Source organism: Heteronotia binoei, chromosome 6 (assembly GCF_032191835.1).
Source record: "Heteronotia binoei isolate CCM8104 ecotype False Entrance Well chromosome 6, APGP_CSIRO_Hbin_v1, whole genome shotgun sequence".
NCBI lineage: Eukaryota > Metazoa > Chordata > Lepidosauria > Squamata > Gekkonidae > Heteronotia > Heteronotia binoei.
In genome coordinates, this window is record NC_083228.1 from 150,227,065 (window position 1) to 150,252,527 (window position 25,463).

The 25,463-nt window shown below is 53.9% G+C and overlaps 1 protein-coding gene across 1 annotated transcript in view; it reads right to left on the reverse strand.

The window, feature by feature from the left end:
- ACAP2 (ArfGAP with coiled-coil, ankyrin repeat and PH domains 2) overlaps nucleotides 1-24,174 on the reverse strand; it is a 58,554-nt gene extending 34,380 nt beyond the window's left edge. Inside the window, exons 1-6 of the mRNA XM_060242873.1 lie at nucleotides 24,054-24,174; nucleotides 14,170-14,227; nucleotides 12,610-12,729; nucleotides 11,843-11,896; nucleotides 7,174-7,232; nucleotides 717-900 (exon numbers count right to left, since the gene is read on the reverse strand). Of these exons, the coding sequence (XP_060098856.1) occupies nucleotides 717-900; nucleotides 7,174-7,232; nucleotides 11,843-11,896; nucleotides 12,610-12,729; nucleotides 14,170-14,227; nucleotides 24,054-24,106 (528 nt within the window). The 5' untranslated portion in view covers nucleotides 24,107-24,174. The remainder of the gene's footprint in view (nucleotides 1-716; nucleotides 901-7,173; nucleotides 7,233-11,842; nucleotides 11,897-12,609; nucleotides 12,730-14,169; nucleotides 14,228-24,053) is intronic.
- Between the last annotated feature and the right edge of the window lie 1,289 nt (nucleotides 24,175-25,463).

A 25,463-nucleotide genomic window follows, 5' to 3' on the forward strand; every position in this document is an offset into this window, starting at 1 on the left:
TTAGGGGGAGGCGTTTGTGAGTTTCCTTTATTGTGCAGGGGGTTGGACTAGACGACCCTGGAGGTCCCTTCCAGCTCTAGGATTCTGTGACTCTAAGTCTGGAGGTCGAAGGGAGGCTGCCCAGCTTCCGGGAAGTCCTTGGGAAGGGGCTTTCTCAACAATGGAGGTCAATGCAGGGCAGGAGCACCCACACAACCCACCACCCCCCTGACCCCTCCCACCACGGGCCACCAGAGCCAACGTTTCCCCTGAGCAACTGTGGTGCCTGCCCCCCTTCAGAGCACCTGACTCACGACCCAGCAAGGCTACAGGGATGGTCACTGGCCCAAGAAGCCAGCAGTTGGGTGCAGAAGCAGAGCTGGATCTCTCTGGATCCCTCAACTCCTCCTGCCTGCTTCCCGTGGGGGGGGGGGGTTGGGGAGGACAGAAAAGGCTGAGATAAGACTCGTCACCAGGGACCACCCAGCTAGCACACACTCCGCTCAGGCCCACCTCTGTGTTCTTGCTGCGTTTCAGCACCATTGGATCTCCATTCCCCAGCTCTGCCCCAAGGGTGGTCCTGGAGGCGCCACTGTCCGTCAGGCGGGCAATGGCCCTCAGCACGGCCCCCCCTTTCCTCCCTCCCATCCGAGGCTCTCCCCCACACAGAGTCCCTGGCAGACAAACACAAAACTCCATCCTTGAAAAGTGGTCGCTTCCAAGGGCCTGCAGCTGACCTGGAGAACGTAGTCGAGGGCGATGTGGCGGAAGCACTTCCGAGTGGCAGTCAGGATGTGAGTGGCTTCCTCGACCTCATGCTGCTTGGTTCTTGGGACCTGCGCATTCTTGGCTAGCGCGTTCTCTTTCTCTTCACTGACTTTCTCAAACTGCTTCTTGGCATCTTTAAATTTCCTGATATCTCTGGAACACAAAGGAAAGGGGCGTCACCTCTGGTCACAGAGCAGCCCTCGCAAAATGCAGCAAAGGGGCACTCGTCTCTCGTGTGGTTCCTACAGGAGTCACAGACACAAGCTGGGGGCTTCCCTTGCGCCTGAGCAGGGTGGGCAGGCGGGCACAAGGGCCCCCATCTTCACTCCAGCCCAGAGCTGGGAGAGCGGAATTCTGAGACCTGCTGGAGACATTTGTTTGCGTGAGCCTGCATCCCCCCAGCTCAACCCACTGGCCTGATTCTCTGTCTCCTAACCATGTTTCCACAATCAGATAGATAACAGCCAAGAGAAGCAAAAGTACCATTTTTAAAAATGTACCCCGAAAGACCAGATTCTAAAACTAAGAGCAGTATAGTATAAAAACCTAACTAACCTTATGCAACGAAAGCAGAACACCGCACAGCCTCTCTCCAAGGCCATAAGGGACTGAGGAGTGGGCGAACGTTTTGGCAAGCCTTCCCAAAGACAAAATGGAGTCAGCCAGTCAGCCAAGAAAAATGTAGTCAGGGGAATCAGAGTTGGAAGAGATGTCCAGGAGCCCCGGGAGAAGAGAAACTGCAGGCGACCTGGACTGGGCCATGAACAGGACTCCAGACTCAGTGTGAGAGGCAGATCATGCAGAGTAAGAATGTTTTAACTGGCAATGATGAAATTAATGGCCCGTGGAAACGTAGCCATGTGGTCCTAGAGGAGAAATGCCAGTTCCTAGGCAGAAAGCTAAAGGCCACAGCTTCAAAGGGAAAAGCCTTCTGAGAAGGGCTGCCGGTTCCATGCACAGGGCCAGCTGGACAGGCACAAATCAGGGGTCCCAATGGATGGAAGAGGAAGTGAGGCTGGAGGAAGAAGGGTTGAGATTTGTGGGGAACTTTCTGGGACAAGTCAAGCCTGCACAACAGAGATGGGCTTCACCTGAATCGAAAGCAAACCAGGCTGCTGGCAATTAATATCGAAAAGGCAGCAGTTAAACTAAACCAGGGTGGTGGTGGGGAGCTTCTCATGAGGAACAACTTAGTCCAAAGAGGCGATGGGTGTGAACACTCCGTGGTACTGTTTGGAGCCTTCAGGAAAGGGCAGAATAGAAATCTAACATATAAAGAAGAGGGCAGGGTGGCAAAGGAGAGCCCTGTGTGGAGACAGAACGAACCAAGGGAAGCAGGGGTTGCTGGAGGGGGAGATAAATCAGAGGCCTCTCTCTGCCCAGGCTGGAAGCCAAGGTGGGGAAGCTGAGGTGCCTGTGGAAAAGTCTAGAGGATGTGGTCATTCCGGAGAATCAGCTCTGCTGGCAGGCCAGGGAGCGAGGTGCTGAGGGAAGGGCTGCACAGGGCATCAAAGAGAGTATAGAGTCAAAGAAGACAGAGGAGGAGAGGGGAATCAGATCCCCAGCAGAAGTGGTGTGTTTGGAGATCGTGGCCCAAAGGGTTCCTTAAAGGTGGAGGTGTACCACTGCCCACCTGATCAGATCCTGGAGACTGGCCTCAAGATGGGACTAAAGCAGGTAAAGTTGTGCTACTGGGTGACCTCAATTGCTGTCACATTGACTGGCTAAAGACATGCTCACGTCATGCTGAAGAAATGAGATCCCTGGACATGGTAAATGACTGTGAACTGGAACAGTTGGCCACAGGGCCAAGAGGGGGGCGTGATGATCTTGGGCTTGGTTTGGAGTGAGGGTCAAAACCCCGTGGGAGATACAGAGGCTGTTGCATCAGCTGGGAACAGAGACTGCAGTGCTATTAAGATCAGCATTCACATCAATGGAAAGTTACTCCTAAAGTCCAAAACCGTAACATTTGATTCCAAAAGAGTGAACTTTACAAAAACAAGGGGAACAGCTAGAAGGAACCTGGAGGGGAAAGTCAAGAGAGCCGAATCCCTAGAGGAAGGCGGGCAGCTATCTGAAACCACTCTAATGGAAGCCCAGATAGAACACAGTCCCCAGATCACAAAAGGTAATGCCAAGTCTAAAAGAAGGCCTCCATTCTTAACAGCCTGTGCCAAGAAAGCCATAAAAAGCAAAAAGGCTTTTTGTTTTTACAAACGGAAAGGTCTCCCCAATGAAGTAAATGGAAGGGAGTGTAGGCTCTGGCAAAAAGGTGCATAAATTAATAACGAGGACTGCAAAGAGGGAATCTGAGGAGCCAATTTTTAAAAACACCAAGACAAACAAGAAGCATTTCTTGAAATGTATCCAAAGGAGGAAACCAGCCAGAGAAGCACTGGGTCTTTTGGATGACAATGGAATAAAGGAGCTGCTAAAGGAAGATGGGGAGCTGGCAGAGACGCTCAGCACATTTTTGGCTCCTGAGCTCACTGTGGGACATGCACAGCACAGACTCACACCATGGCCACCGCTTTCAAGGAGGGAGTCTGAAGCACTAACTCAAGCAGAGGTCACGAGAGACGAAGTTCTAGACCTACTGAGGAAACTAACACCCAGCAAGTCTGTGGGTGATGACGGCAGACACCCAAGAGTTCTTATGGAACTTAAACAGGAAATGGCTGATCTTAGTGACCAGTGTCTTTGACTCTCAAAGTTTCCACTCCAAAAATCTTGGCTGTCTGTAAGGTCCTACTAGACTTGAACCTCACTAACTAATACATGTAACTTGTCACTAAAATCAGCCACTGTACAGAGGACGGGGAAGAAGAAAATCTGGTTAAACTGCTGTGTCCAGAAGAAATTTCAGGCCAATTACCAAACGTCTGTCATCCCAGGCAAATTCTCAGAAGCTACAGGGATGATGAGCAGAGCCTGCTGAGGGGAAACCAGCATCTCTTCTGCAAAGGGAAGTTCTTCCTCACCAGCCTTTCGGAATGCTTTGAGAAAGTGCACAAGTATGCAGCCAATGGTGACCCAGAAGACATTATACTCTTGGACATTCAAATGACAAGATGCCTCACCAAAGACTCCCCAATAAGCTTCGCAGTCATGGGGTGAGAGGATGGGGTCTCTTACGATTAAAAATTGGCTAAACAACAGGAAGAGAGAATAGGAATAAACAGACAGTATTCTCAACAGAGGGAAGTAAGCAGTGGGGTCCCACATGGGTCAGTATCAGGGCTACTAATCTGTTCATTAGTGCCACAGAATCGGGAGTGAGCAGCGTAATGACCAAGCCTCCAGATGACACAACACTCTTCAGGAGAGTGAAAACCCAAGCTGACAGTGAAGAGCTCCAGGAGTATCTCCACAAGCTGGGTTCATGGGGAACCGCATGTCATCCGGTGATGTTGACAGACAGTCGATTCTGGACTGACAAAGAAAATCTGACTTTGCACAACAAAGGATTAAAATGTGAAATTTGCGATCAGAGGATGTAGTGATGGGCACAGGTGCAGATGGCTTTAAAAGGGGATTAGACAGATTCAAGAAGGAGAGGTCCATCGGTGGCTGCTACCCACGGGGACTAGTATCGGCCTCTTCAGATCTGTTGCTGGCCCACCAGAGCAAGCCCAGAGCCAGGCTGCTGAGTGAGATGCACCCGGCTCTGCCTCAGCAAGGCTCCTCTTCTGTTCATATGTAAGGTTCCACCAAGTTGGAAAAGGCTACTTCTAGGGCTACCCAGTTAAACAAGCTATGAAAGTCTTCCCTTCAGAGGTGGAAGGTTTTTGTTTTTACAAACAGGAGAGACAACCACAAACAACTACAGTAACGGCAAAGCAACAGTAATGAATCTTTGGCTGTGACCACACACTAAATAATGCACTTTCAATTCAATTTCATTTCACTTTCCAACTAGATTTTACCAGTTCATTCAGTAAATTCCAGTTGGAAAGTGCCCTGAAAGTGCATTATTGTGTGTGTGTGTGTGTGTGATCGCAGTCTGTGTCATTTTTTACTGCAGAAAATGTGGGCTCGTATCCATACCTGGCCCACTGCTTTAGGGAAGCATGTCTGAAGATGCCACTAAAATTGCAGTGACCAGAAGTTCAAAGGCTACTGGGCAAACAAAAAACAGGTGAATCTCCAGACAGCATGTGCCCAAGGCTGCTTAAGAAACACAAATATAAAACCACTGCTCTGCTATTTGTAAAACTTGTTGCTAAAAACTGCTCTCCCTGCCAGAGGATTAGAAAGTGACAAACATCACCCCTAATTTTTAAGAACATAAGAGAAGCCATGTTGGATCAGGCCAACGGCCCATCCAGTCCAACACTGTGTGTCACAGTGGCAAAATTTTTTATATATACACACACACTGTGGCTAATAGCCACTGATGGACCTGTGCTCCATATTTTTATCTAAACCCCTCTTGAAGGTGGCTATACTTGTGGCCGCCACCACCTCCTGTGGCAGTGAATTCCACATGTTAATCACCCTTTGGGTGAAGAAGTACTTCCTTTTATCCGTTTTAACCTGACTGCTCAGCAATTTCATCGAATGCCCATGAGTTCTTGTATTATGAGAAAGGGAGAAAAGTACTTCTTTCTCTACTTTCTCCATTCCATGCATTATCTTGTAAACCTCTATCATGTCACCCTGCAGTCGACGTTTCTCCAAGCTAAAGAGCCCCAAGCGTTTCAACCTTTCTTCATAGGGAAAGTGCTCCAGCCCTTTAATCATTCTAGTTGCCCTTTTCTGGACTTTCTCCAATGCTATAATATCCTTTTTGAGGTGCGGCGACCAGAACTGCACACAGTACTCCAAATGAGACCGCACCATCGATTTATACAGGGGCATTAAGATACTGGCTGATTTGTTTTCGATTTCCTTCCTAATAATTCCCAGCATGGCGTTGGCCTTTTTTATTGCAAACGCACACTGTCTTGACATTTTCAGTGAGTTATCTACCATGACCCCAAGATCTCTCTCTTGGTCAATCTCTGCCAGTTCACACCCCAACAACTTGTATTTGTAGCTGGGATTCTTGGCCCCAATGTGCATTACTTTGCACTTGGCCACATTGAACCGCATCTGCCACGTTGACGCCCACTCACCCAGCCTCAACAGATCCCTTTGGAGTTCCTCACAATCCTCTCTGGTTCTCACCACCCTGAACAATTTAGTGTCATCCGCAAACTTGGCCACTTCACTGCTCACTCCCAACTCTAAATCATTTATGAACAAGTTAAAGAGCATGGGACCCAGTACCAAGCCCTGCGGCACCCCACTGCTTACCGTCTTCCACCGCGAAGACTGCCCATTTATACTCACTCTCTGCTTCCTATTACTCAGCCAGTTTTTGATCCACAAAAGGACCTGTCCTTTTACTCCATGACTCTCAAGCTTTCTAAGGAGCCTTTGATGAGGAACTTTATCAAAAGCTTTCTGGAAGTCAAGGTAAACAACATCTATTGGGTCTCCTTTGTCCACATGTTTGTTCACCCCCTCAAAGAAATGTGAGGCAAGATCTTCCCTTGCAGAACCCATGCTGAGTCTTCCTCAATAACCCGTGTTCATCAATGTGCCTACTCATTCTGTCCTTGATAATGGTTTCTACCGACTTTCCCGGTATTGAAGTCAGACTGACTGGCCTGTAATTTCCCGGATCTCCTCTGGAACCCTTTTTAAAGATGGGGGTGACATTTGCTACCTTCCAGTCCTCAGGAACGGAGGCAGATTTCAATGAAAGATTACAGATTTTTGTTAGAAGATCCACAAGTTCAACTTTGAGTTCTTTCAGAACTCTTGGATGTATGCCATCCGGACCCGATGACTTATTAGTTTTTAATTTGTCTATCAATTGTAGGACCTCCTCTTTTGTCACCTCAATCTGACTCAGGTCTTTCAACACCCCTTCCAAAATTAGTGGTTCTGGGGCGGGCAAAAAGTTCTCGTCTTCCACAGTGAAGACGGAGGCAAAAAATTCATTCAGCTTCTCAGCCATTTCCCTATCCTCCTTCAGTAATCCTTTTACCCCATGGTCATCCAAGGGCCCCACTGCCTCCCTGGCTGGTTTCGTACTTCTAATATATTTGAAGACATTTTTATTGTTGGTCTTTATGTTTTTTGCAATATGCTCCTCATAGTCCCTTTTTGCCTGCCTGATCACAGTCTTGCATTTGATTTGCCACAGGCTGTGTTCTCTTTTACTAATCTCATTTGGACTGGTTTTCCACCTCTTAAAGGAGTCCTTTTTACCTTTTACAGCTTCCATTACTTTGTTTGTTAACCACGCAGGCCTTTTCTTATGCCTGTTTGTGCCTTTCCTAACTGTTTGTGCCTTTCCTAACCCTAAGAGGGTTTACATTTCATCCAGCACAAATTTCTGCAAAATAAATAAAGAAATTAAAGTGAACTTACTCTTTAACAAACGTCTGAAGCTGTGTTTTAATTGATCTCTGCGTTTGGTCAAACAGGATCTGAAATGTGAAAAACACTTGCTGAAGCAAAGCTCCAAGAAAGGAGAGAAACTGTACTGAACATAGCACAGCACATCACAAAAAGAGCTGGCCTTTAAACTCTCCCAGCCCCCCTCCCCGCTGCACTGTGCCGCCAGGACAAAGAGCTACCCACCCCTCAAGGAGGCACACAGAAGAGTCCTGCCTCTTCTGCCTCTGACAGGGCGGGCATCGCTTCACCAGGAAGAGTGGTCACGGTAGCCTCAAGCAAGCCCACCCCCCTCCCACGCAGTGCTCAAACAAGGAGAGAAGCCCCTCTGCCCGCCCTCTGGGCCCAGTCAGAAGAGCGCCAGGGAATTCAGGCAATTTAAAAGACTTTTTGGCCACCTGCTCCAGGTGGGCTACAGTAAGATCAAAACAGCACGAAAATGTGCTATAAAAATAACTAGAGTGAGCATCACAGTACCAGTGAAAAGTCACTGGAAGCAGCGAGAGGGAGCAGCAGCACAGCAGCCCAAAAGACCCTCAGTGTGCCTGGGCAAGCTGGCTCCGACAGCACAGCCGCTGTGGGGAGGGCGGGGGCCGCATTCCGCCACTTCTCCCCTTCGGCGGGTGATGAGCAACACCCATCTTGTCTGCCCCGTGCAACCCAGCCCCTCGGGAATGTGCCCGGGAGCCCTGTGAGTGCAGAACGCACCGGGTTCATCAGCACGGCAGCTCCACAGGCCAAGGCTGAACATCACCTTCTTGCCGGGAGAGGGGCAAGGGCTGTTGTGAGTGCAGACAAGGCCTAGGAGGGAAGAACGGATCAGGGCCCCCTGAGCTCTCCAGAGGGAGGGCAGGAGGAAGCAGCACCAGACGATAAAAGCCCACCTGAGAGGTGCTCCAAGTGGCCACGGAACACCCACCGGCAATGCCAAAGCTGCTGCCACCACCCCAAGCTGGCCAGCTGATCTTCCAGGAGCAACACAGCTCCACCCAGCACAGGGCCAGAAGCCCCACTCCAGCTTCCGTCCATCTTCCCGGCAACATCCACTGCCAAAGGTGGCCCAGCATGGATAGGGGATGCCCTCCCCATGCCAGTAACCTCTCACCCCGCACTGCATCACCAAACAGAGCCAGAATTCCAACACATCCACTGCCCAGCTGTGGTCCAAGTCCTGCTTCACAAGCACTTCTGCAGGGGGGAACCTCACCCACCCGCACTGCAGATCCTTCTCTGAGCAGGCCCCTCATTTCCATCTCCCAGGAAGCCGCGGTGGTGCACACAGAGGGTGCTATTTCAAATCCTCCCAACGGAGCATGTGAGAACCAGTGGGCACCTCAACATCCCCCAGAGATGGGGGGGGGGGGGCTGGAAACACTCAGAAGTGACTGTTTTTCTGCTCAAGGATCTGGAAATTATGGGGAGCACTGGGAAAAAACAAAGAAACGTTTTCCCCTAGAGTGTGAAATGCCAAATGTTCCTGACTCAACATGTGTTGCACTAAGATTTTGATATAAGGCAATCCACAGCATAAGAAAATGATCATTCCCATGTATCCCATACGCACAAGATATTTTCAAGATTAATTTTTGTTTCAGTGTCCTAATTCTGTGTGCAATTCATATGGCATAATGATAAGGCGCTCATGTTTAATGTTTTCAATGCTATGAAATTTGCTATCAAAATACGCCATGAGTCAGGTTGTGATGGCATCGTGCTGCAGCCGTCCAAACAACACACTCCCTGAGGTCTGTCACAAAACAAGTTGTCTACTCTCAAATTGCACTCAGAAATATGAGCTCAGGAAGCAGAAGATGCCAGAGTTTGAAGCTCTCTCCCCCTCATGCATTGGCAATCTTTGTAACTTTTGCTTGCAGAAAACGGAGGTGTTTCTACTCTAAAATGACATAAACATGACAAACAAATATGCCACATTCCACACAAGGCTCATGAGAGGTTGGCTCCGGAGAGCTGTTCATGTAGGTAGGGGCTCACAGGCCCTCCCTGCTTTCCAGCCCTGGGAAACCTACACCCAACGGGGGGGGGGGGGGGGGACAGGGTGGAAGAGAAGCACCTTCCCCCCATCCTCCAAAACAGGGAAGCTGCCGAGTTTTCGGACAAGGACAACCCATCCGGCACAAGGCCAGTCTTGGAAGGATGGAGCCACCCAGGGAGGACACACTGACTCCTCCCCCACCCCCAGAGATAGGCGGGGTTGGGAGGGGGGAAATGGGACAACTGGGGGATGTTCTCCTCCTTTCTTTCCTCCCCATCCACCCCCCCGGGGAACTTGGAACATCTGAGGAAACGCTGAAAAAACCTATTTTCTCTTTTAGTGTAAAATTCTTCTTGAAGCAAGTTTTTTCACACTATAAATGTATAGCATGAGAAAAAATCTGAGGACTGGGGAAAAAACTGGGCAATGTGAGGTAGCACTGGAGGAAAAAGATCTCCCATGAAATATTTTCTCTTTTTGAGTGAGTAAACCTTGTCTTTACAAAGCATTTAAGAGATTCCACAAGTGCAGCATGAAAAACTCTAAGGACTTGACCAGTCAAAGGAGTCTCAGAGCGGCATACAATCTCCCCCTCCCCACAACAGACACCCAGGGAGAGAGGTGCCGCTGAGAGAGCTCTGAGAGAACTTGTGGCTGACCCAAGGTCACATCAGCAGGTGCATGTGAAGGAGCAGGGAATGATAAGAGTCTGTGCACTGAACCACCACACCCAACTGGCTCCCTAGATGCATGGGGTAGGCGTTTGTGGGTTTCCTGCATTGTGCAGGGGGTTGGACTAGATGACCCTGGAGGTCCCTTCCAACTCTAGGATTCTATTAGGCCCACCAGTGGCTCCTAGCCCGGGTGACCAAGGAGAACCTCCCCATCCAGAGGTCGTCAACCTCAGAACCCCAGAGCCAGGAGGCCTTGGCCTCTCTGCCCTGCTTATTTGATACTCCAGAGGAGCTGGTTGGCCCCGTGTGAGAAGACAGGGATGCTGCCCTGACCCAGCAGGGCTCTTCTGATGTCCTCCAACCCTGCCCATCTCCCCAGAGACCGTCCTCCACAAAGGCCTACATGCTTCCCCTTCTGCCCCCAGCCAGCCCCCACGGCAAAGCAGGGATTTGAGCCTGGGCCTCCCAGATAGACCCTCCTCTGGCCTCCTAGCCCCTGCCTCTCTCTGTGACGGAGATCCCAGGACAGCATCTTTGGGGTGGGGACAACGCTGGCAGCTCCTTGACCTCTCTCAGCCAATGTCCTGGGGCCACTTCCAGACTGTGCGTATCACTCTTTTCCGTATGTCTTTGTTCAGCAGCAGGCGCTCGCTGCTCGCTAGGTGGATCCTGCCCTTTCGGCAGCCGGCGGCTTTACTTACAACTTAAGCATTTCTATTTAAGAGGGGCAACATGCCGTTCTGCCCCCCATAAGGAGCCTCAACCGAGCAAGAGTCTACAGGACAGTCTGGATTCCTAAGACAGGCCCTGGCTCAGAAGCCGGGGAACAGCCTGGGACCAGCCCCGGAAGGAACGTTTGAGGGTTGCAGAAGGCGTGCAAAGTGGCTCTCCACAGGCTCCTTCCTGCAGGATCTCATTCCTGCTGAACACACATGAAGCCACCCTCTACTGAGTCAGGCCCATCGAGGGTGGGCGGCATTGCCTGCTCTGACTGGCAGTGGCCCTCGAGGGTCTCACGCAGAGCAAGGTCTTTCTCAGCACCTCCTGCCTGGTCCTCCAGCAGATGCTCTGCCACTAAGCCACAGCCCCCTTCCCCTGCAGAAGGCAAGATTTGGGTGCCTGAGGGATGAGCCACTCCTTTGGGGAATCTGGAGGCCCCTGCTGAGGTCACCGCCCAGCTCTGCAGCTCCCTCCTCCTCAAGGCACAGCAGGGGCTCCGTGGGAGGCAGCACAAGGCTGGAGGGCCACCCAGCCCAGCCCAGCCGGCATCTCCACCCAGCCCAGTCCCTGGAAAGCCACTGCCCGTCAGAGGACACAAAGCGGAGCAGCCAGATTCTGCACACAGCAGCTTCTGATGTTTATCAGCTGCCTTTCTAAGCTCCTTCCCCTGTTCTGCTTGCACTGCCAGGCACTGATCTGCTCAAGGCCTCCCAGCTGGGCCTCTTCCTCTCACCCGGCTTATCTTTCCTCCTCCTTCCCTCTGCGCATCTTGTTCTGGCGTGTGCTGACCCCCCCCTCCCTCTCCAAGCCGGCACTTCCTCCTTTTCCTGTGCTCAACACCATCTGCCACACAGACAGAAAAGAGGCTCAAAGCCAGCTGAGATGCAACAGGGAAGACTCAACCCCTGGCACAGCCCCCACATTAAGAAGTCTGGAAACTAAAAGGAAAAAAGGGAGAGGGGGAGCAACCTATAAACTCTGCCTGCAGATTCCCATGAAGCTGATCCCGAGGGAGGGAGTCACAGCTCTGACTTCCCAGAGACACGCCCCAGGCCACAGGGAGCCTGCCAGGCCAACCCTCCAGGAAGCCCCGGAAAACTGAGCCACATGCATTCTTTCCTCCCCCCCCCCCCCCCCAGCTCCGCTGACTCAGCTTCTGAAAAACAAAATCCGTAGCATCGAAAGGAGCGACCCAGACGTCTAAAGGAAGAAAGCAGCAGCCCCAGATGCAGTCAGGCCAGTCCCCCAAACTTACGGTGTGATAATCGACCATCTCTTGGAGGCTGTCGGAGAACTTGGTCAGGCTGGTCTGCAAAGGAAGAAGAGCAGGAGGGAAAGCAGCGGTCCTTTCTGCTCTGTGGACATCACAGGGAAGTTGCCCCCCCCAAGAGCACTGAAGCAACAAACACAAATCAGCACCTCGCAGAGGATGGGGGGGGGGGGGCTGTGCTGTTCTGCATGCCCTCTGATTTCCCCCCTGGAGCAGCTGCTTCCTCATCCCCACCCCCACCCACCCCCCTCTCGTGCCCTCCGGCAGGCACAATCCCTTTGCTGTGCACAGTTCTGAAATACCCGGGGGAAAGCCTGCTTTTAGAAATTGTATCTGAAAATGCCTAGAACTGCATCCTAAATACTGTGGTCGATGCCACTGCTGACCCTACCCCCCATTTGGCCAAGAAGACATTTCAGAAGAAAACAAACATTTTGGCCCACAGGAAAGGGAAGGCAGCTTACAAAAGAGCTCCTCTCTTTCTTGGCCAAGAAAGTTTTGGTCAATTTCATTTCCCCTGCTGCACCAGAGTAAGCAGCCTAGGGAACTGAGGACACCCCCCCCCCCCGGTTTTCTTTGCACCTTGCTGTACCCAGAACCAAGAGACGGACCCCCCTCCCCTGCAAGGCCAAGGCCCAGCTCCGGAACCCAGCAGTTCCCCACCAGCTGCCTGGCCAAGCCCCCACTGCAGGGGAACTGCAAAGCAACCTCAGAGGGGCTGAGCCCAGAGAGCCAGCCAGCCACACACTTACCTCCACTAGAGCATCTTGACTGGAGTAGTGGGCAAGGTCTCGAATGCCATTCATGAACTGCTTGTTGGCCAAGCAGAAGGCTTTCCCCGTGTCAATCATAGCAATGCAAAGCTTCACCAGCTGAAACAAGGAAGGACCTGGTGAAAGACCCGCCCAGCGCAGGCAGCAGGATGCTGAGGGCAGCCCCCCACCCCCGGGCACGGCAAGGGCACAACAGACACACCTCTGGCCGGCCTCTCCCAGAAACTGGCCTCCCTCCGACTGATGCAGAAAGCCCCCCAGAAGACAAACCTGACGGCTTCCCACCTAAGCAGCACCAAGGAGAAGGGGGAAGCAGACGGGAAATGCTACAAGCACCAAGCCACAGCAGGCAAAATAACTTCAAGTTAAAGGTTTATGTGGTGTACACAACAGGCAAATGCAGAACACGGGGCCTGAATATCAGGTTGCATTAAAAGTCAGAACAAGCTTTACAGAAGCTGTAATGATTTCCCATACAAAGTGGATGAACATGTCAAATGAGCAACACAAGACCAGACGCACTGCAGCCTCAAGGCCCTTTCTTTTCTCTTTTGCTTGCTGCTTGATGACACCCACCCACATCCAGGAACACTGGAAACTTTATACCAGCTTATAACATCAACGACGTTTCACGCGTGACAGCAGTTACCACGTGAAGGGTCCCACAGCCTGACGCAGCAGATGACAACACCTGGTCAGGGTTGATCGATATCAGGGACGGCCAAACTGCAGCTCTGGAGTCACACGTGACTTTTCCAAACACACTGTGTGGCTCTCGAAGCCACCACCCCATCGGCCGGCTTGGAGAAGGCATTTGTCTCTAAATCACTTATCCAAGCCAAGACAGCTGGCAGCTTGGAGAATGCATTTAAAGTTCTTTCTTTTCACCCCTCCCTCCCTCAATTTGGAGGATGGGTGGAGGAGATCCTGCTAAAGACTCCTGGCGAGTTTAACACCTCCTGACTCAAACAAACCATGAACCAGGTAAGAAATCAAACAAATCATGAAATGAAACAAACCACCATTCCCCCGTACGTTAAGCAAGTTTAGCCACCCCCGATCTATATTGTTTTCTGGATTTATTTTTTTTAAAGTATGTATTAGTGACAACTGAGAAAGGCCTTGAGCATTTTAAAACACAGGAAGGAAACCACCAGCTTGGTGAGGTTCCAAGTGCCATGATGTGCACATGAGACCACGTCTCCTTCTTCCCTAAGGCCGGACTGCATCTGCCAGGACGCTCAGAGGGCTCTGAACACAGAGGGCCACCCCCCTCCTGTTCTGCTCTCAGGTCTGCACTGCTGCCCGTTTAGAACCACCGGCCTGGCCAGCAAGCCCACCTTCCGTGGCTCTTCGCCCCACAGGAGACAGGCCCCACCCCAGTCTTCTCCTTCCTGGCTGGGGACACCCAAACATCGAAGGCTGCAGAGCACGGAGGAGGGAGCAGGAAGCTCTTCCATCAGCACAAGCTGCTCCCCCTGGCTCAGGACTCTTTTCCAAAGCACACCAAGTGGAGGAGAAGCAGTCCAGAGCACTCACCTTCTCCAGCTTCAGTTCCAGCTCCGTCACATCTCCTTCTACTTCTTCTAGAGCAGCCCTGCAAAGGAAAGCACGGAGCACAGTGAGGACTCGCACAACACAACATGTGCGCAGCCCACCTTGGTGCAAAAGCTGCAGATAATCTAATATCAAAACCACATTCTCAATTACCAGAGCAGGATGGCTTATAATAGAGGGATCACAACCTCATCATACGTACAGAGGGGAATGCACTGTGCTGTTGCAGAAAATAAGGCACTTGGACCTGAAAGGTCTACCTGGAAGTCACAGCCGTTTCATGGTAACTTGTTTCCATGCTAAGTATTCTGGCAACTTGACACAGTTTGTGCACTAATGTTCAAAAGCCAACAGCAAGGGCATGCTAAGTCCACCTGTCAATGTCATGAATCAATTCCATCTAACACAGCTGGCTTGCTAGCTCCTGCCCGCCCACTTTGACAAGGGAGCAAACGAAATCCATGGAAATAAGCAAGCGGAGAGCTCCACAATCTACTCAGAGAAAGAGACGCTCCAGAGACCATCTTTCTGTGGCTGCCTGTTGGCAGTGCTTAGGCTGCCTTCCTTTGGAGCCACAGCAAGGTGGAAGGCAATTCCGGTACAGCTCAGGCGGGTGGGGGCGGGGGAGGAAATGTTGCAGGGCTCTTCCCCCCACCCCCACCCTGGCCATTTGCACCCAGCTGCTCCAGCCACCAGCTACGGAGGTCAACAACCAGGGAAAGGGGTCCCACACTACAGCGCAGACCCAAGTCATTCCAAGCGTCTAGTTGTCCAATTGTCACAGGAGTGCAGCTGTTAAGCACCGCCTAGGATGCTGAGCCCCAGTGGCAGCAGCACCACCAGGAGACACAGAACTCAGTGAGATCTGATCAGACTGCAATTCAACAAGGATTAGTGCAGAGTTCTACATCAGGCATACTGGATGGCGGGACACGCTTCTGGAGGGCGGCTTGTGTGAGCAAGGCCTTGGGGCACAGGCAGACTGCAAGCTAAATGCGAGCATGCGAAGGCCGGCTTGGCGTGCATCAGTGAAGGCATAGCATTCAAATGACAGGATGTCACTTCTGCATACCACACACCTGAAGTCCTGTGGGACTCGCAATGATGGGTTTAAATTTTAGGTGGAAAGGTCTCCCCCCCCCCCCGCTGGACATTAGGAAGAAGTCTTTTTACGGTCCGGAGTTGTTCAACAACAGGGAATCAGCTCTCGAGGGAGGCGGTGAGCTCCCCTCCCTCCCTGGCAGCCTTCGAAGCAGCGGCTGGACAAACCCTTGCCAGGGGTGCTCTAGGCTGAGGCTGAACTAGATGGCCTCTAAGGCCCCTGCGATCCCAACTGCTGCAGCCCCCTTCAAGGGACGACTGTTCTGCACAGCTCTCTCATCAGCCCCCACCTTGCCTGGCACCATAGCAACAGTAAGCAGCGACTAAAGGCTTTGTCGAGCTCCTAGGCTGTGAGCCAGCATGACACAGCAGTTCGAATGTCAGACGAGGATCTGGAAGACACGGATTCAAATCCCTGCTCTGCCATGGAGGTTCCCTGCATGACCTCGTGCCCGTCTCAGCCTCACCTACCTTGCAGGGTTGCTCTGAGGATGAAAAATGGAGGCGAGGAAAATGATGTCAGCCCCTTTGAGCCCCCAGAGAAAGAACAGTGGGACTTTCATTAAATAAGAGAAATAACTCTGTTGCCAGCTTGACTGAGACAACTTGGCATTCAAAGCACCTGCCCATGTGACCCCTTGCCCAGAGCTCAGAGTCCCCTCCCCTCCTCGCACCTGGCATTTCACCTGTCAGAGGCCCCACAATCTGCAAAAACCCCCACCACCACACACACACCCTTGGATTCCTGCACCAGCTTCTTGCCTCCTCCTGGATCCAGAATGTGCTACCTCCCTCCTCACATCTACCCGTGACCCCGGCCTTCCCTTTCTGTCCCCCCTCCGACGACCCTGCCCACCTTCCACTCCTTCCACAAAGTAAAACTCCCGGAAATTTAGGTGTGGTAGAGATAAAACCCTCCCCTCCCCGCCCCCCCCCCCTTGGGCAAACAAACCAAAATGTCTGCAATCCTGAGAGAGCCACTGCAGTCAGGCCCAGCCAGAGCCCAACTCAGGTCTATTCAACGGCGCCTGCTCCCCATTGCTCACTGATCACACAGCATAAAGCGTATCATTTGTAATCTGGATATCCTAGAAGACCATTTGGCATATTTGTAGAATTTAGAAATAGAAATGTCTTTGTTTCCTATAAGAACAACTCAAAATACATCCAATACTTAAGAGCTGCAAACAGGAGCCCCCCACGCTCCCACAGCCCAGATTATGCTCAGATTATTTTACATCACGACTCCATACAACAGTATTTTATTTCACTCATTCCAAATTGGGGGGGGGGGGGGGGAATCATAGGGGTTTCCTTTCTCAGTGTTCCCCAGGTTGCGACAGTTTTTCTACTGGAGACATTAATGCAAGTTGCACAGGGGGAGTCTTCTAATCTCTACGCCTGTCTGAAAAGCCACCTTCCTCATGAAGCCCCTTCCCTTCCCCCCCCCCCCCCAACACACACAACTGGGATGAACACAAGTCCTTGTGCTCTCCATGCCTGCCCCCGCTACACCTGGCCATCTCCCCAGGTCCAGTCTCAGGATGCATGATCCTCAGGCCAGAGACTTGCTGCCGTATGCTGGGAGGCCAACTTCTGCCTTCTCAGCCAGGAGAGAGAGGGCTCCCAGACGCAAACCATGAGCTGAGGAAAGAAAGCCACAAAACCAGTCAGCGCTGCTCACTGTGACATTCCCCTGATGGGTCTGTCTGTCTGTTTGTTTGGGCACTGGGGCTGGCAAGGCAGTTCTCGTGTTAGAAGCACGTTAGTGTTAACTGCCTTAACTGTACCCAGGGATCAGCTTGGCAGCTGCTGTTAGCCAGCCTGAGCCTTGGGCGGGGGGGAGGGGAGGGGATACAAGTGCTACAGAATGCACCAAAGCAGACCAACATACAGTGCGAAATTAAAAGTCATGTTCCTAGCCTTAGCCTGGGCTTCAGCCACCGTCCTGCACTCTTCAGAAGGATGTTCTCCTTTATGACTTATTTCCTCAAACCATCTCCTGATTCTGCAACAACGAAGACCCCCCCCCACCTGACAGCACTTCCAAGAGGGCAGCTCCCCTCAGGGGGGCCACAGGCTGCAAGCCCACCCCTCAGCTCCGCCACAGGCATGTCCGATGCCCTCCTCAAAGGCCTCCTCCATCCTAGGCCAGAGCTCTCAGACTCATACACGCCATGCTTGCTCAGCATCCAGATTCAGCATTTGGCAGTGGCCCCCCACACAGAGAACAACAGTGGGGAACTCAGGGAGGGGCGAATGGGTTCTGCATCACTGTGAGCCAGCCCCCCCCCGCCACCCTCCAGCCGAGCGCGGGGGGAGGGAGGGGGAGATCAGCAGAAGGTGGAAGAGAGCTGCTCTTTGCAGAACAGAGGCTCAGCATCCACGCCTGAGCCCATCAGCACCCCCTCTAGGGCTGTGAGAACCCCCAACCCCAGAGCCAGCCAGCCAGCCAGTCTCCTTTGAGACTTGTGGGCAAGGTCAGCCCGAGGAAACCAAGCTCTCTGGTTCTTTCTGCCACTCCAGGTGCGCTTAACAGAGCCTTCCTCCCCAGCTGTCAGAGAAGAGCCCACTACTCTCTGGAACCTTTGGGTGGTACAAACGACACAGCTGTGGACCAGCGTGCACCTATCAAGCCAACCGTTTTGAGCATGGGCCACTTCTCAGTTTCTAGGCTCTGTTCAGGCCAGGGCTCTTACCTTGGAAGCCCTGGGACACAAAGGCCTGAAGGACTCCATCTCCCGACAGAGACCCACCTCGTTATAGAGGCTCAGGGCCTCTGTAACGAGGACTTCCCAGCAGGAGTTCCAGTCTGCTGGGAAAGGCTCCGGCAGCACCACTGGGTAGGGCTTCTGCCCTTGCCGCCTGCAGAGGCTGAGGAAGTCTGGCCTGCGTGCTGCTTCCAGGCTGCTGAACTGAGGCTTTCCTGTTTGAAGTGGTCTCTCTGAATGGGGTATTAGTGATGACATCACTGCAGAAGCCACCCCCTTGAACGCAGGAGACAGCAGCAGCAGCAGCAGTCCGCAAAGGGCCCCAGTGGAGTGAGCCTCCCGGCTGAGCAGAGGTTTGAGCCCAGGTGCCTCCAGGCCTGGGCTGACCATTGCACTACATCACAAGATGGTGTTCACCTGTCGAACTGGGACGATCCCTTCAGACAGGAATGCACACCTCACAGGAGAGCTCACCAAGGAGCATATTACAAACCGCTTGGCTGGGGTCAGCAAATCAAAGCAAAGCAAAGCAGGCAGCTATGCACAGCACTGGATTTTGGAGACAAGAGAGGAAAGGGAACCAACCAGCCATCCATTCCAGGTCACAGGCAGAGTCCACCCGTCCCCAACATCCCTGATTGGCTGTGCTGCAGTTCAGAGGTCAGGAAGCAGCCCCTTGTTGCATCCTGCTGAAAACCCAGACCTTGCTCCAAGGGACACAACCAACCCGCAGGCTCAGAGCAGCATCTCAAAAGCATAGAGCTGGAAGGGACCTCCTGGGTCATCTAGTCCAACCCCTGCACAATGCAGGAAACTCACAAAGACCTCCCCCCACATGCTCCCAGTGACCCCTGCTGCACACTCAGACAGCAAAAAAAAACCCCTCTCTAGAACTGGCCTGGGGGAAAATTGCTTCCTGACCCCCAAAGTGGTGAGCAGCAATTCCCTGGGTGTGTCAGGAAGGGCCGTGAGAACTAAGCACTGATGCAGCCCATCAGCATCCTCTCTCAGCACCCTGGGAAGGCAAAACATGTTTCCTGGGAAACCATTCAGCAGTCCTGTGGCATCTGCCAAGCATTCCTGCCACCGGCAGGGGCTTTTCCTTCCCCAAAATGTCGTCTTTGGCTGCTGGGCAGGTGGCCAAAGCAGGCGGTGTGCTCTGCCAGACAGCCCGCAGCCCCTGGCCTGGCAGAGGGGGAAGGTTCAACACTGTGCCCTGCTTCTGGCTGGTCTTGGGGGGCGGGGGAAGAGGAGAACTGCCAATTCTCCACACTTCACTGAAGTAAACACACAACACACCTTGCAGGGGTTCATCCCTCACAAGTCAGGCCTTGCTCAGCACCCCTCAGGAGTGCAACTTCTTCATTTGGTCTCTGCCGTTTGCACAACGGGGGGAATCTGAGGCCGGTTTCCTTGTTAGGTTCCCCTGGCCTTTCTCAGGAGGAAGTAGGCGTTGGCCAAGGCCTGCAAGCCCCACGGTGAATTCTGCCCCAAACTCCCGGGGGCCAGAATGGAGACTTCTGAACTGGCATTCTCCAGCCTCCTCAATGCACTGCAAGACTGACAGATGCCCAGCAGTGCCCGTCTCAGACGACTTGGCACAGCCCTCCAACCTCTCGCACAGGAGTGGCCAAACTGTGGCTCTTTCACCCATATTGTGCGGCTCTTGAAGCCCCCCCCCCCCCCGTTGGCTGGCTTGGAGAAGGCATTTCTCTTTAAATCACTTTTCCAAGTCAGCTGGCAGCTTGGTGAATGCATTTAAAGTTGCTTTCTTTCCACTTCTATTTTCCTTCGTTCCTCGCAGCTCTCAAACATCTGGTGCTTATTCCAGGTGGCTCTTGTGTTAAGCAAGTCTGGCCCCCCCTGGATTCATGCCTCTCTGGTTTGCCTTCTGCCCCACTTCCCAATGACCCCCAGCCTGGGAAGACAGACGACATTGTGCGTTGTGACAAGGGATGGGTGCAGACCAGAAAAACTGAAGTCTACGGAGGGTTGTGAATTTCCCAAACCACAAACTTCCCGTGAGGCCTGTGGGGACCTGGAAGTGGCCTCCCTCCTCAGTGCACTGGTGCTGTGCTGCCGGAAGGAAGTGGACTCTGGAGGCACTTGAATGCCTCTGCAGCTCCCTCCCCTCTCGGCCTGGCTTCGCGAACGAAGACTTAAGAAGGGTGCAACAGTCCACGTTTGCTGCAGGCTCGCCGGTGGCCGACAAGACCAATGTGGGGCAGGCAGGTCCGGCCACAGCGGCTGCAGGGAAAAGTCTGACCTAGGGCCGGCCCTGCAGCAGCGCGATTCTTCCTCAATCTCCCTTTGTCCTCAAGACCAGCTATGCGTGTGTTCTCAAAGGAAGAGACAGCCTGGTGGATGGTGTGCCTCCATGCTTTGCGATCTGAGGCTAGGTCAGACCACTGGTGATGGTTGATGTGACAGGTGCTAAGGGATTTCTTCAAGGAGTCCTTGTACCTCTTCTTTGGTGCCCCTCTATTTCGATGGCCGGTGGAGAGTTCGCCATACAGGGCAATCTTGGGAAGGCGGTGGTTTTCCATCCTAGAAATATGCCCTGCCCAGCGCAGCTGCGTCTTCAACAGCAGTGCCTCGATGCTGGTAACCTCTGCCCGCTTGAGGACTTCAGTGTTGGTCACAAAGTCACTCCAGTGGATGTTGAGGATGGTGCGAAGGCAGCGCTGATGAAAGCGCTCAAGGAGTCGCAGGTGATGACGGTATAAAACCCACGATTCGGAGCCATAGATGAGGGTTGTCATCACAACCGCTTTGTAAACATTGATCTTTGTGCCTTTTTTCAGATGCTTGTTGCTCCACACTCTTTTGTGCAGTCGGCCAAATGCACGGTTTGCCTTTGCCAGCCTGTTGTCAATCTCCTTGTCGATCTTGGCATCTGAGGAGATGATGCACCCCAGGTAGCTGAACTGCTGGACTGTCTTCAGAACTGATTCACCCACAGTGATGCAGGGAGGGTGATAATCTTCCTGGGGTGCAGGCTGGTGGAGAACTTCTGTCTTCTTCAGACTAACTTCTAGGCCGAATAGCTTGGCAGCCTCTGCAAAGCAGGACGTCATATGCTGCAGAGCTGATACCGAGTGGGAGACGAGTGCAGCATCATCAGCAAACAGTAGCTCTCGGATGAGTTTTTCCATTGTCTTGGAGTGTGCCTTTAGTCGCCTCAGGTTGAACAGGCTGCCATCGGTGCGATAGCGGATGTAGACACCATCGTCCTCATCTAGATCTACTGCGGCTCTTTGAAGCATCATGCTAAAGAAGATCGTAAAGAGAGTTGGCGCGAGAACGCAGCCTTGCTTTACACCTGTGCCTATTGGGAAGGGCTCCGAGAGGTCGTTGCAGTGTCTGACTTGGCCTCGCTGGTCTTCGTGTAGCTGGATGATCATGCTGAGGAACCTTGGGGGACATCCTAAACGTTCCAAGATTTGCCACAGGCCTTTCCTGCTAACGGTATCGAAAGCTTTGGTAAGGTCGACAAAAGTCACATACAGACCCTTGTTCTGTTCCCTGCATTTCTCTTGGAGCTGCCTGAGAACAAATACCATGTCGGTGGTGCTCCTGTTAGCTCTGAAGCCGCACTGGCTCTCTGGGAGGAGTTCTTCTGCAATGGTGGGCACCAGTCTGTTCAGGAGTATTCTGGCAAGGATTTTGCCTGCGATGGAGAGCAGGGTTATCCCCCGGTAGTTGGAGCAGTCTGACTTTTCCCCTTTGTTCTTGTATAGGGTGATGATGATTGCATCGCGAAAGTCCTGTGGTAATTTGCCTTGTTCCCAGCAGGTGACAAGTACTTTGTGAAGTGAGCTATGTAGTACTGTGCCCCCATGCTTCCAGATCTCTGGTGGAATTCCATCAACTCCTGCTGCCTTGCCACTTTTCAGTTGCTTGATGGCTTTAACAGTCTCTTCTAGGGTGGGGATCTCATCCAACTCTGTTTTCACGGTTGAAGTGGGGTGAGGTGGATTGCTGAATCTTGAACTACGCGGTTGGCACTGAAGAGAACCTGAAAATACTCTGACCACCGGTTCAGTATGGATGCCTTGTCTGTGAGGAGCACTTGGCCGTCTGCACTATGCAAGGGACTCTGAGCCTGATATGATGGACCATATACTGCCTTCAGGGCTTCGTAGAACCCTCTTAAATCACCAGTGTCTGCACACAGCTGGGTTCTCTCTGCAAGCTTGGTCCACCACTCGTTCTGAATGTCTCGAAGCTTGCGCTGGAGGTTGCTACATGCAGCGCGAAAGGTTGCTTTTTTCCCAGGACAGGAGGGCTGAGCAAGATGTGCTTGGTAGGCAGATCTCTTTTTTGCCAGTAATTCTTGGATCTCTTGATTGTTCTCATCAAACCAGTCCTTGTTCTTCCTTGTGGAGAACCCGAGGACTTCTTCAGAGATCTGCAGGACGGTAGTTTTTAGGTGTTCCCAGAGTGCTTCTGGAGAAGGGTCTGTGGGGCAACTGAGGTCCTCAATTCTTGACTGGAGTTTTGCCTGGAAGGCAGCTTTAACTTCGGCTGACTGGAGGCTGCCAACCTGAAACTTCCTCCGAGGGATACCTCCTCTCCTGGTGTGGGTTTAAAGTGAAGACGGAGATTGCAGCGTACAAGACGATGATCCGTATGACATTCTGCGCTGGGCATTACTCGGGTGTGTAAGACATCTCGAACGTCTCTCTGGCGCACCAGAATGTAGTCGATAAGGTGCCAATGCTTGGACCGTGGGTGCATCCAGGTTGTCTTCAGACTGTTCTTCTGCTGGAAAATAGTGTTGGTGATGGTGAGCTGGTGCTCCATGCAGAATTCTAGCAGGAGGCGCCCGTTGTCATTGCAGTTGCCAATGCCGTGTTTGCCAAGTACTCCTTTCCAGGCTTCCGAGTCTTTACCTACTCTGGCATTGAAGTCGCCAAGGATGATCACCTTGTCCTCTGTAGGGGTTTTCCGTACGAGGTTGCGTAGATCAGCATAGAACTTGTTCTTTTCTGCAGGATCTGCTTGAAGGGTTGGGGCATACACACTGAAGAGTGTTGCATGCTGCTTGTTTTGAAGTGGGAGGCGCTATGGACATGATGCGATCTGAGTGACCTGAGCTCCCTCCCATGGACCACCTAAAAACCCTGCAATCTGTGGGCTGTTGCCATGGCCTGGGCAAGCAGTCTGTGAAGAAAGCAGTGGGTGGTCAGTGCCCATCCCTAGTCGGGACAAGCCCCCTGGGAAGCCAGTTTCTCAGCAGGCCGTATTTCAGCAGCAGCTGCTCATTGCTGGGAGGAGGAGGAGGAGGAGGACTTCCTGCTCAGCTAGGCTTCCTCGGAGCGTCAGGGCAGCCAGCCTCTCCTGCCCCAGGCAGGCCAGAGGAGCCCCTGGGAAGCAGGCTTGGAGGCTCCGGAGAGGCAGGGGGTCAGCCAGGGTGCCGGAAGGGCCTGGGCTCCGTGACTCCGTCTCCCACAGGGCGAAGGCAATGGGGGGGGGGGGGAGGCTGAGGCTGCTCTACGGGGGGGGGCCTGAGCTCTGCTGGCCTCCCCCTCCCCCCCCGCCCTCTGGGGCCTCAGGAGGGGGCGGGGCGTGAGGGTCCTCTGCTCAGGCGGGGGGGGGGGCCTGAGCTCAGCCTTGCAAGGGAGCGAGGGAGGGATCTTGCTTGCTGCCCCCCCACCCCCCGGCCGGCCAGGGGGAGGGGCGTGGCGTGAGGCTCCTCCTCCCTCTGCGGGGGGGCGTTGGGGGGAGGCTGCTGCCCCCTGCCACGGGGGGAGGAGAGGGGGTGTGGCGTGAGGCCCCTCCCCACGGGGGCGGGCGCTGCTCCTCCCTCTGCGGGGGGGCGTTGGGGGGGAGGGAGGCTGCTGCCCCCTGCCACGGGGGGAGGGGAGGGGGCGTGGCGTGAGGGTCCTCTGCTCAGGCGGGGGAGGGGGGCGGGGGGGCCTGAGCTCAGCCTTGCAAGGGAGGGGGCGGGGCGTGGCGTGAGGCTCCTCCTCCCCCTGCAGGGGGGGCGTTGGGGGGAGGGGGGAGGCTGCTGCCCCCCCACGAAGGGGCGTGGCGTGAGGCTGCTCAGACCTGAAGCGGGGCGAGTCCTTGAGGCACTCCTCGAAGTCGACGGCCACCCTCATCTCTCCTGCGCATCGCCGCCCAGACGAGCCTTCCTTTTCTCGCCTCAGGGCCGCGGCGGCGGCTTCGGGGCGGGGCTTCCCGGCAGGGGAGGAGCCCGACGATTGCCATTCCCGCCAGCCAATGGGAGGAAGCGAGGTCGTCCCGCCTCTTCCGCGGACCGCCCCTCCAGGCGCCCCATCCCGGCTTCCGGCCGGCCCAGGAGAGAGAGCGGCGGCCGCCTCCGCCAATGGCCGCCCACCAGCCTCCTCCCCGCCTCCCGGCGGGCCAATCCGAGGGAAGGAAGGGGTCACGTGGCACCTCCCCGCCTATCCCAGCCCCCTTGAGCCGCGCCTGCCCGTCGCCGGAGCCCGATGACGTGTGAGGGGCGGCAGAAGAAAGGGCGGGGTCTGGCCGCGCCCCACCGGGCGGCGTCCCAGGACTCGACACGCGTGTGCACGTGTGAATGCGCAGCCCGGCCTTCTGGGCTCTCCGGCCCGCCTGCTTCTGAATTCCCGGGCCTGGTCTCTGTGCCGGCGGGGGACTCGGGCTCTGGGATGCCAGGAGATCTCCAGCCACTCCCTGGAGGAGGTTGGCAGCCAGCGGCCCCTGCATCAGAGCGCCCGGCCGCCCCTTCTGCACTGCTGCTCAGACAGACCCGCCGGGAAGGGAAGGGAAGAGAGCCTCTGCTGCAGCCAGGGAAGGGCCCGGCCCCAGGGGCTCTGCTCCCAGCCACAGCCCTCGAACCCCGAGAATGGCAGGCACCACCCCCGTCGTGGAAGGAGCTCCTCCCTCCGCCCAGAGAACAGCCCCCCTGCCTCCTGGCTTTGGGGCAGAGGCAGAGCCCCGCCACGGGGCGACTCCTGGGCTGGTCCCGCCAAAGGCTGCACGTGGCCTGCGGGTCTGGCGTTCCAGACGGCTGTTGGTTGGCATGGCAGCTGGCCTCGGCCGAACCAGAGGGGAAGGTGACATCTGGCCGAGGGTGCAAAGAGCCAGAGGGTGTGAATGCGGTGGGCGATGCCGCCAGCCTCCTGTGGCTTCAGGCCTTGTTGCAACACCCTCGGGGGCTCTCCAGCCAGGCCTCCTGCCCTTCCTCCCAAGAGGAGGCTTCAGTCCGCAGAGACAGAGTTTGGGGGCTTCCCCCGTCTGCTGAAGAGTTCTAGAGAACAGAGAAGCTTGCCCACTGGCTGTATTAGGAGCGCAGTGCAACAGCAGACACAGCCAGGCTGTCCTTCAGCATGGTGTGGCTCCACTGCCCCTCCTCTCATTTTAATTTCCCGTTATTCTCCCTCCTCCCTAGCATTCCTTCTTATTCCTCTCCTCTAAAAAGAAACAAGCCTCTGTCATTTTTTTAACAGGGAAAAGTTTTTAAAGCAGCCC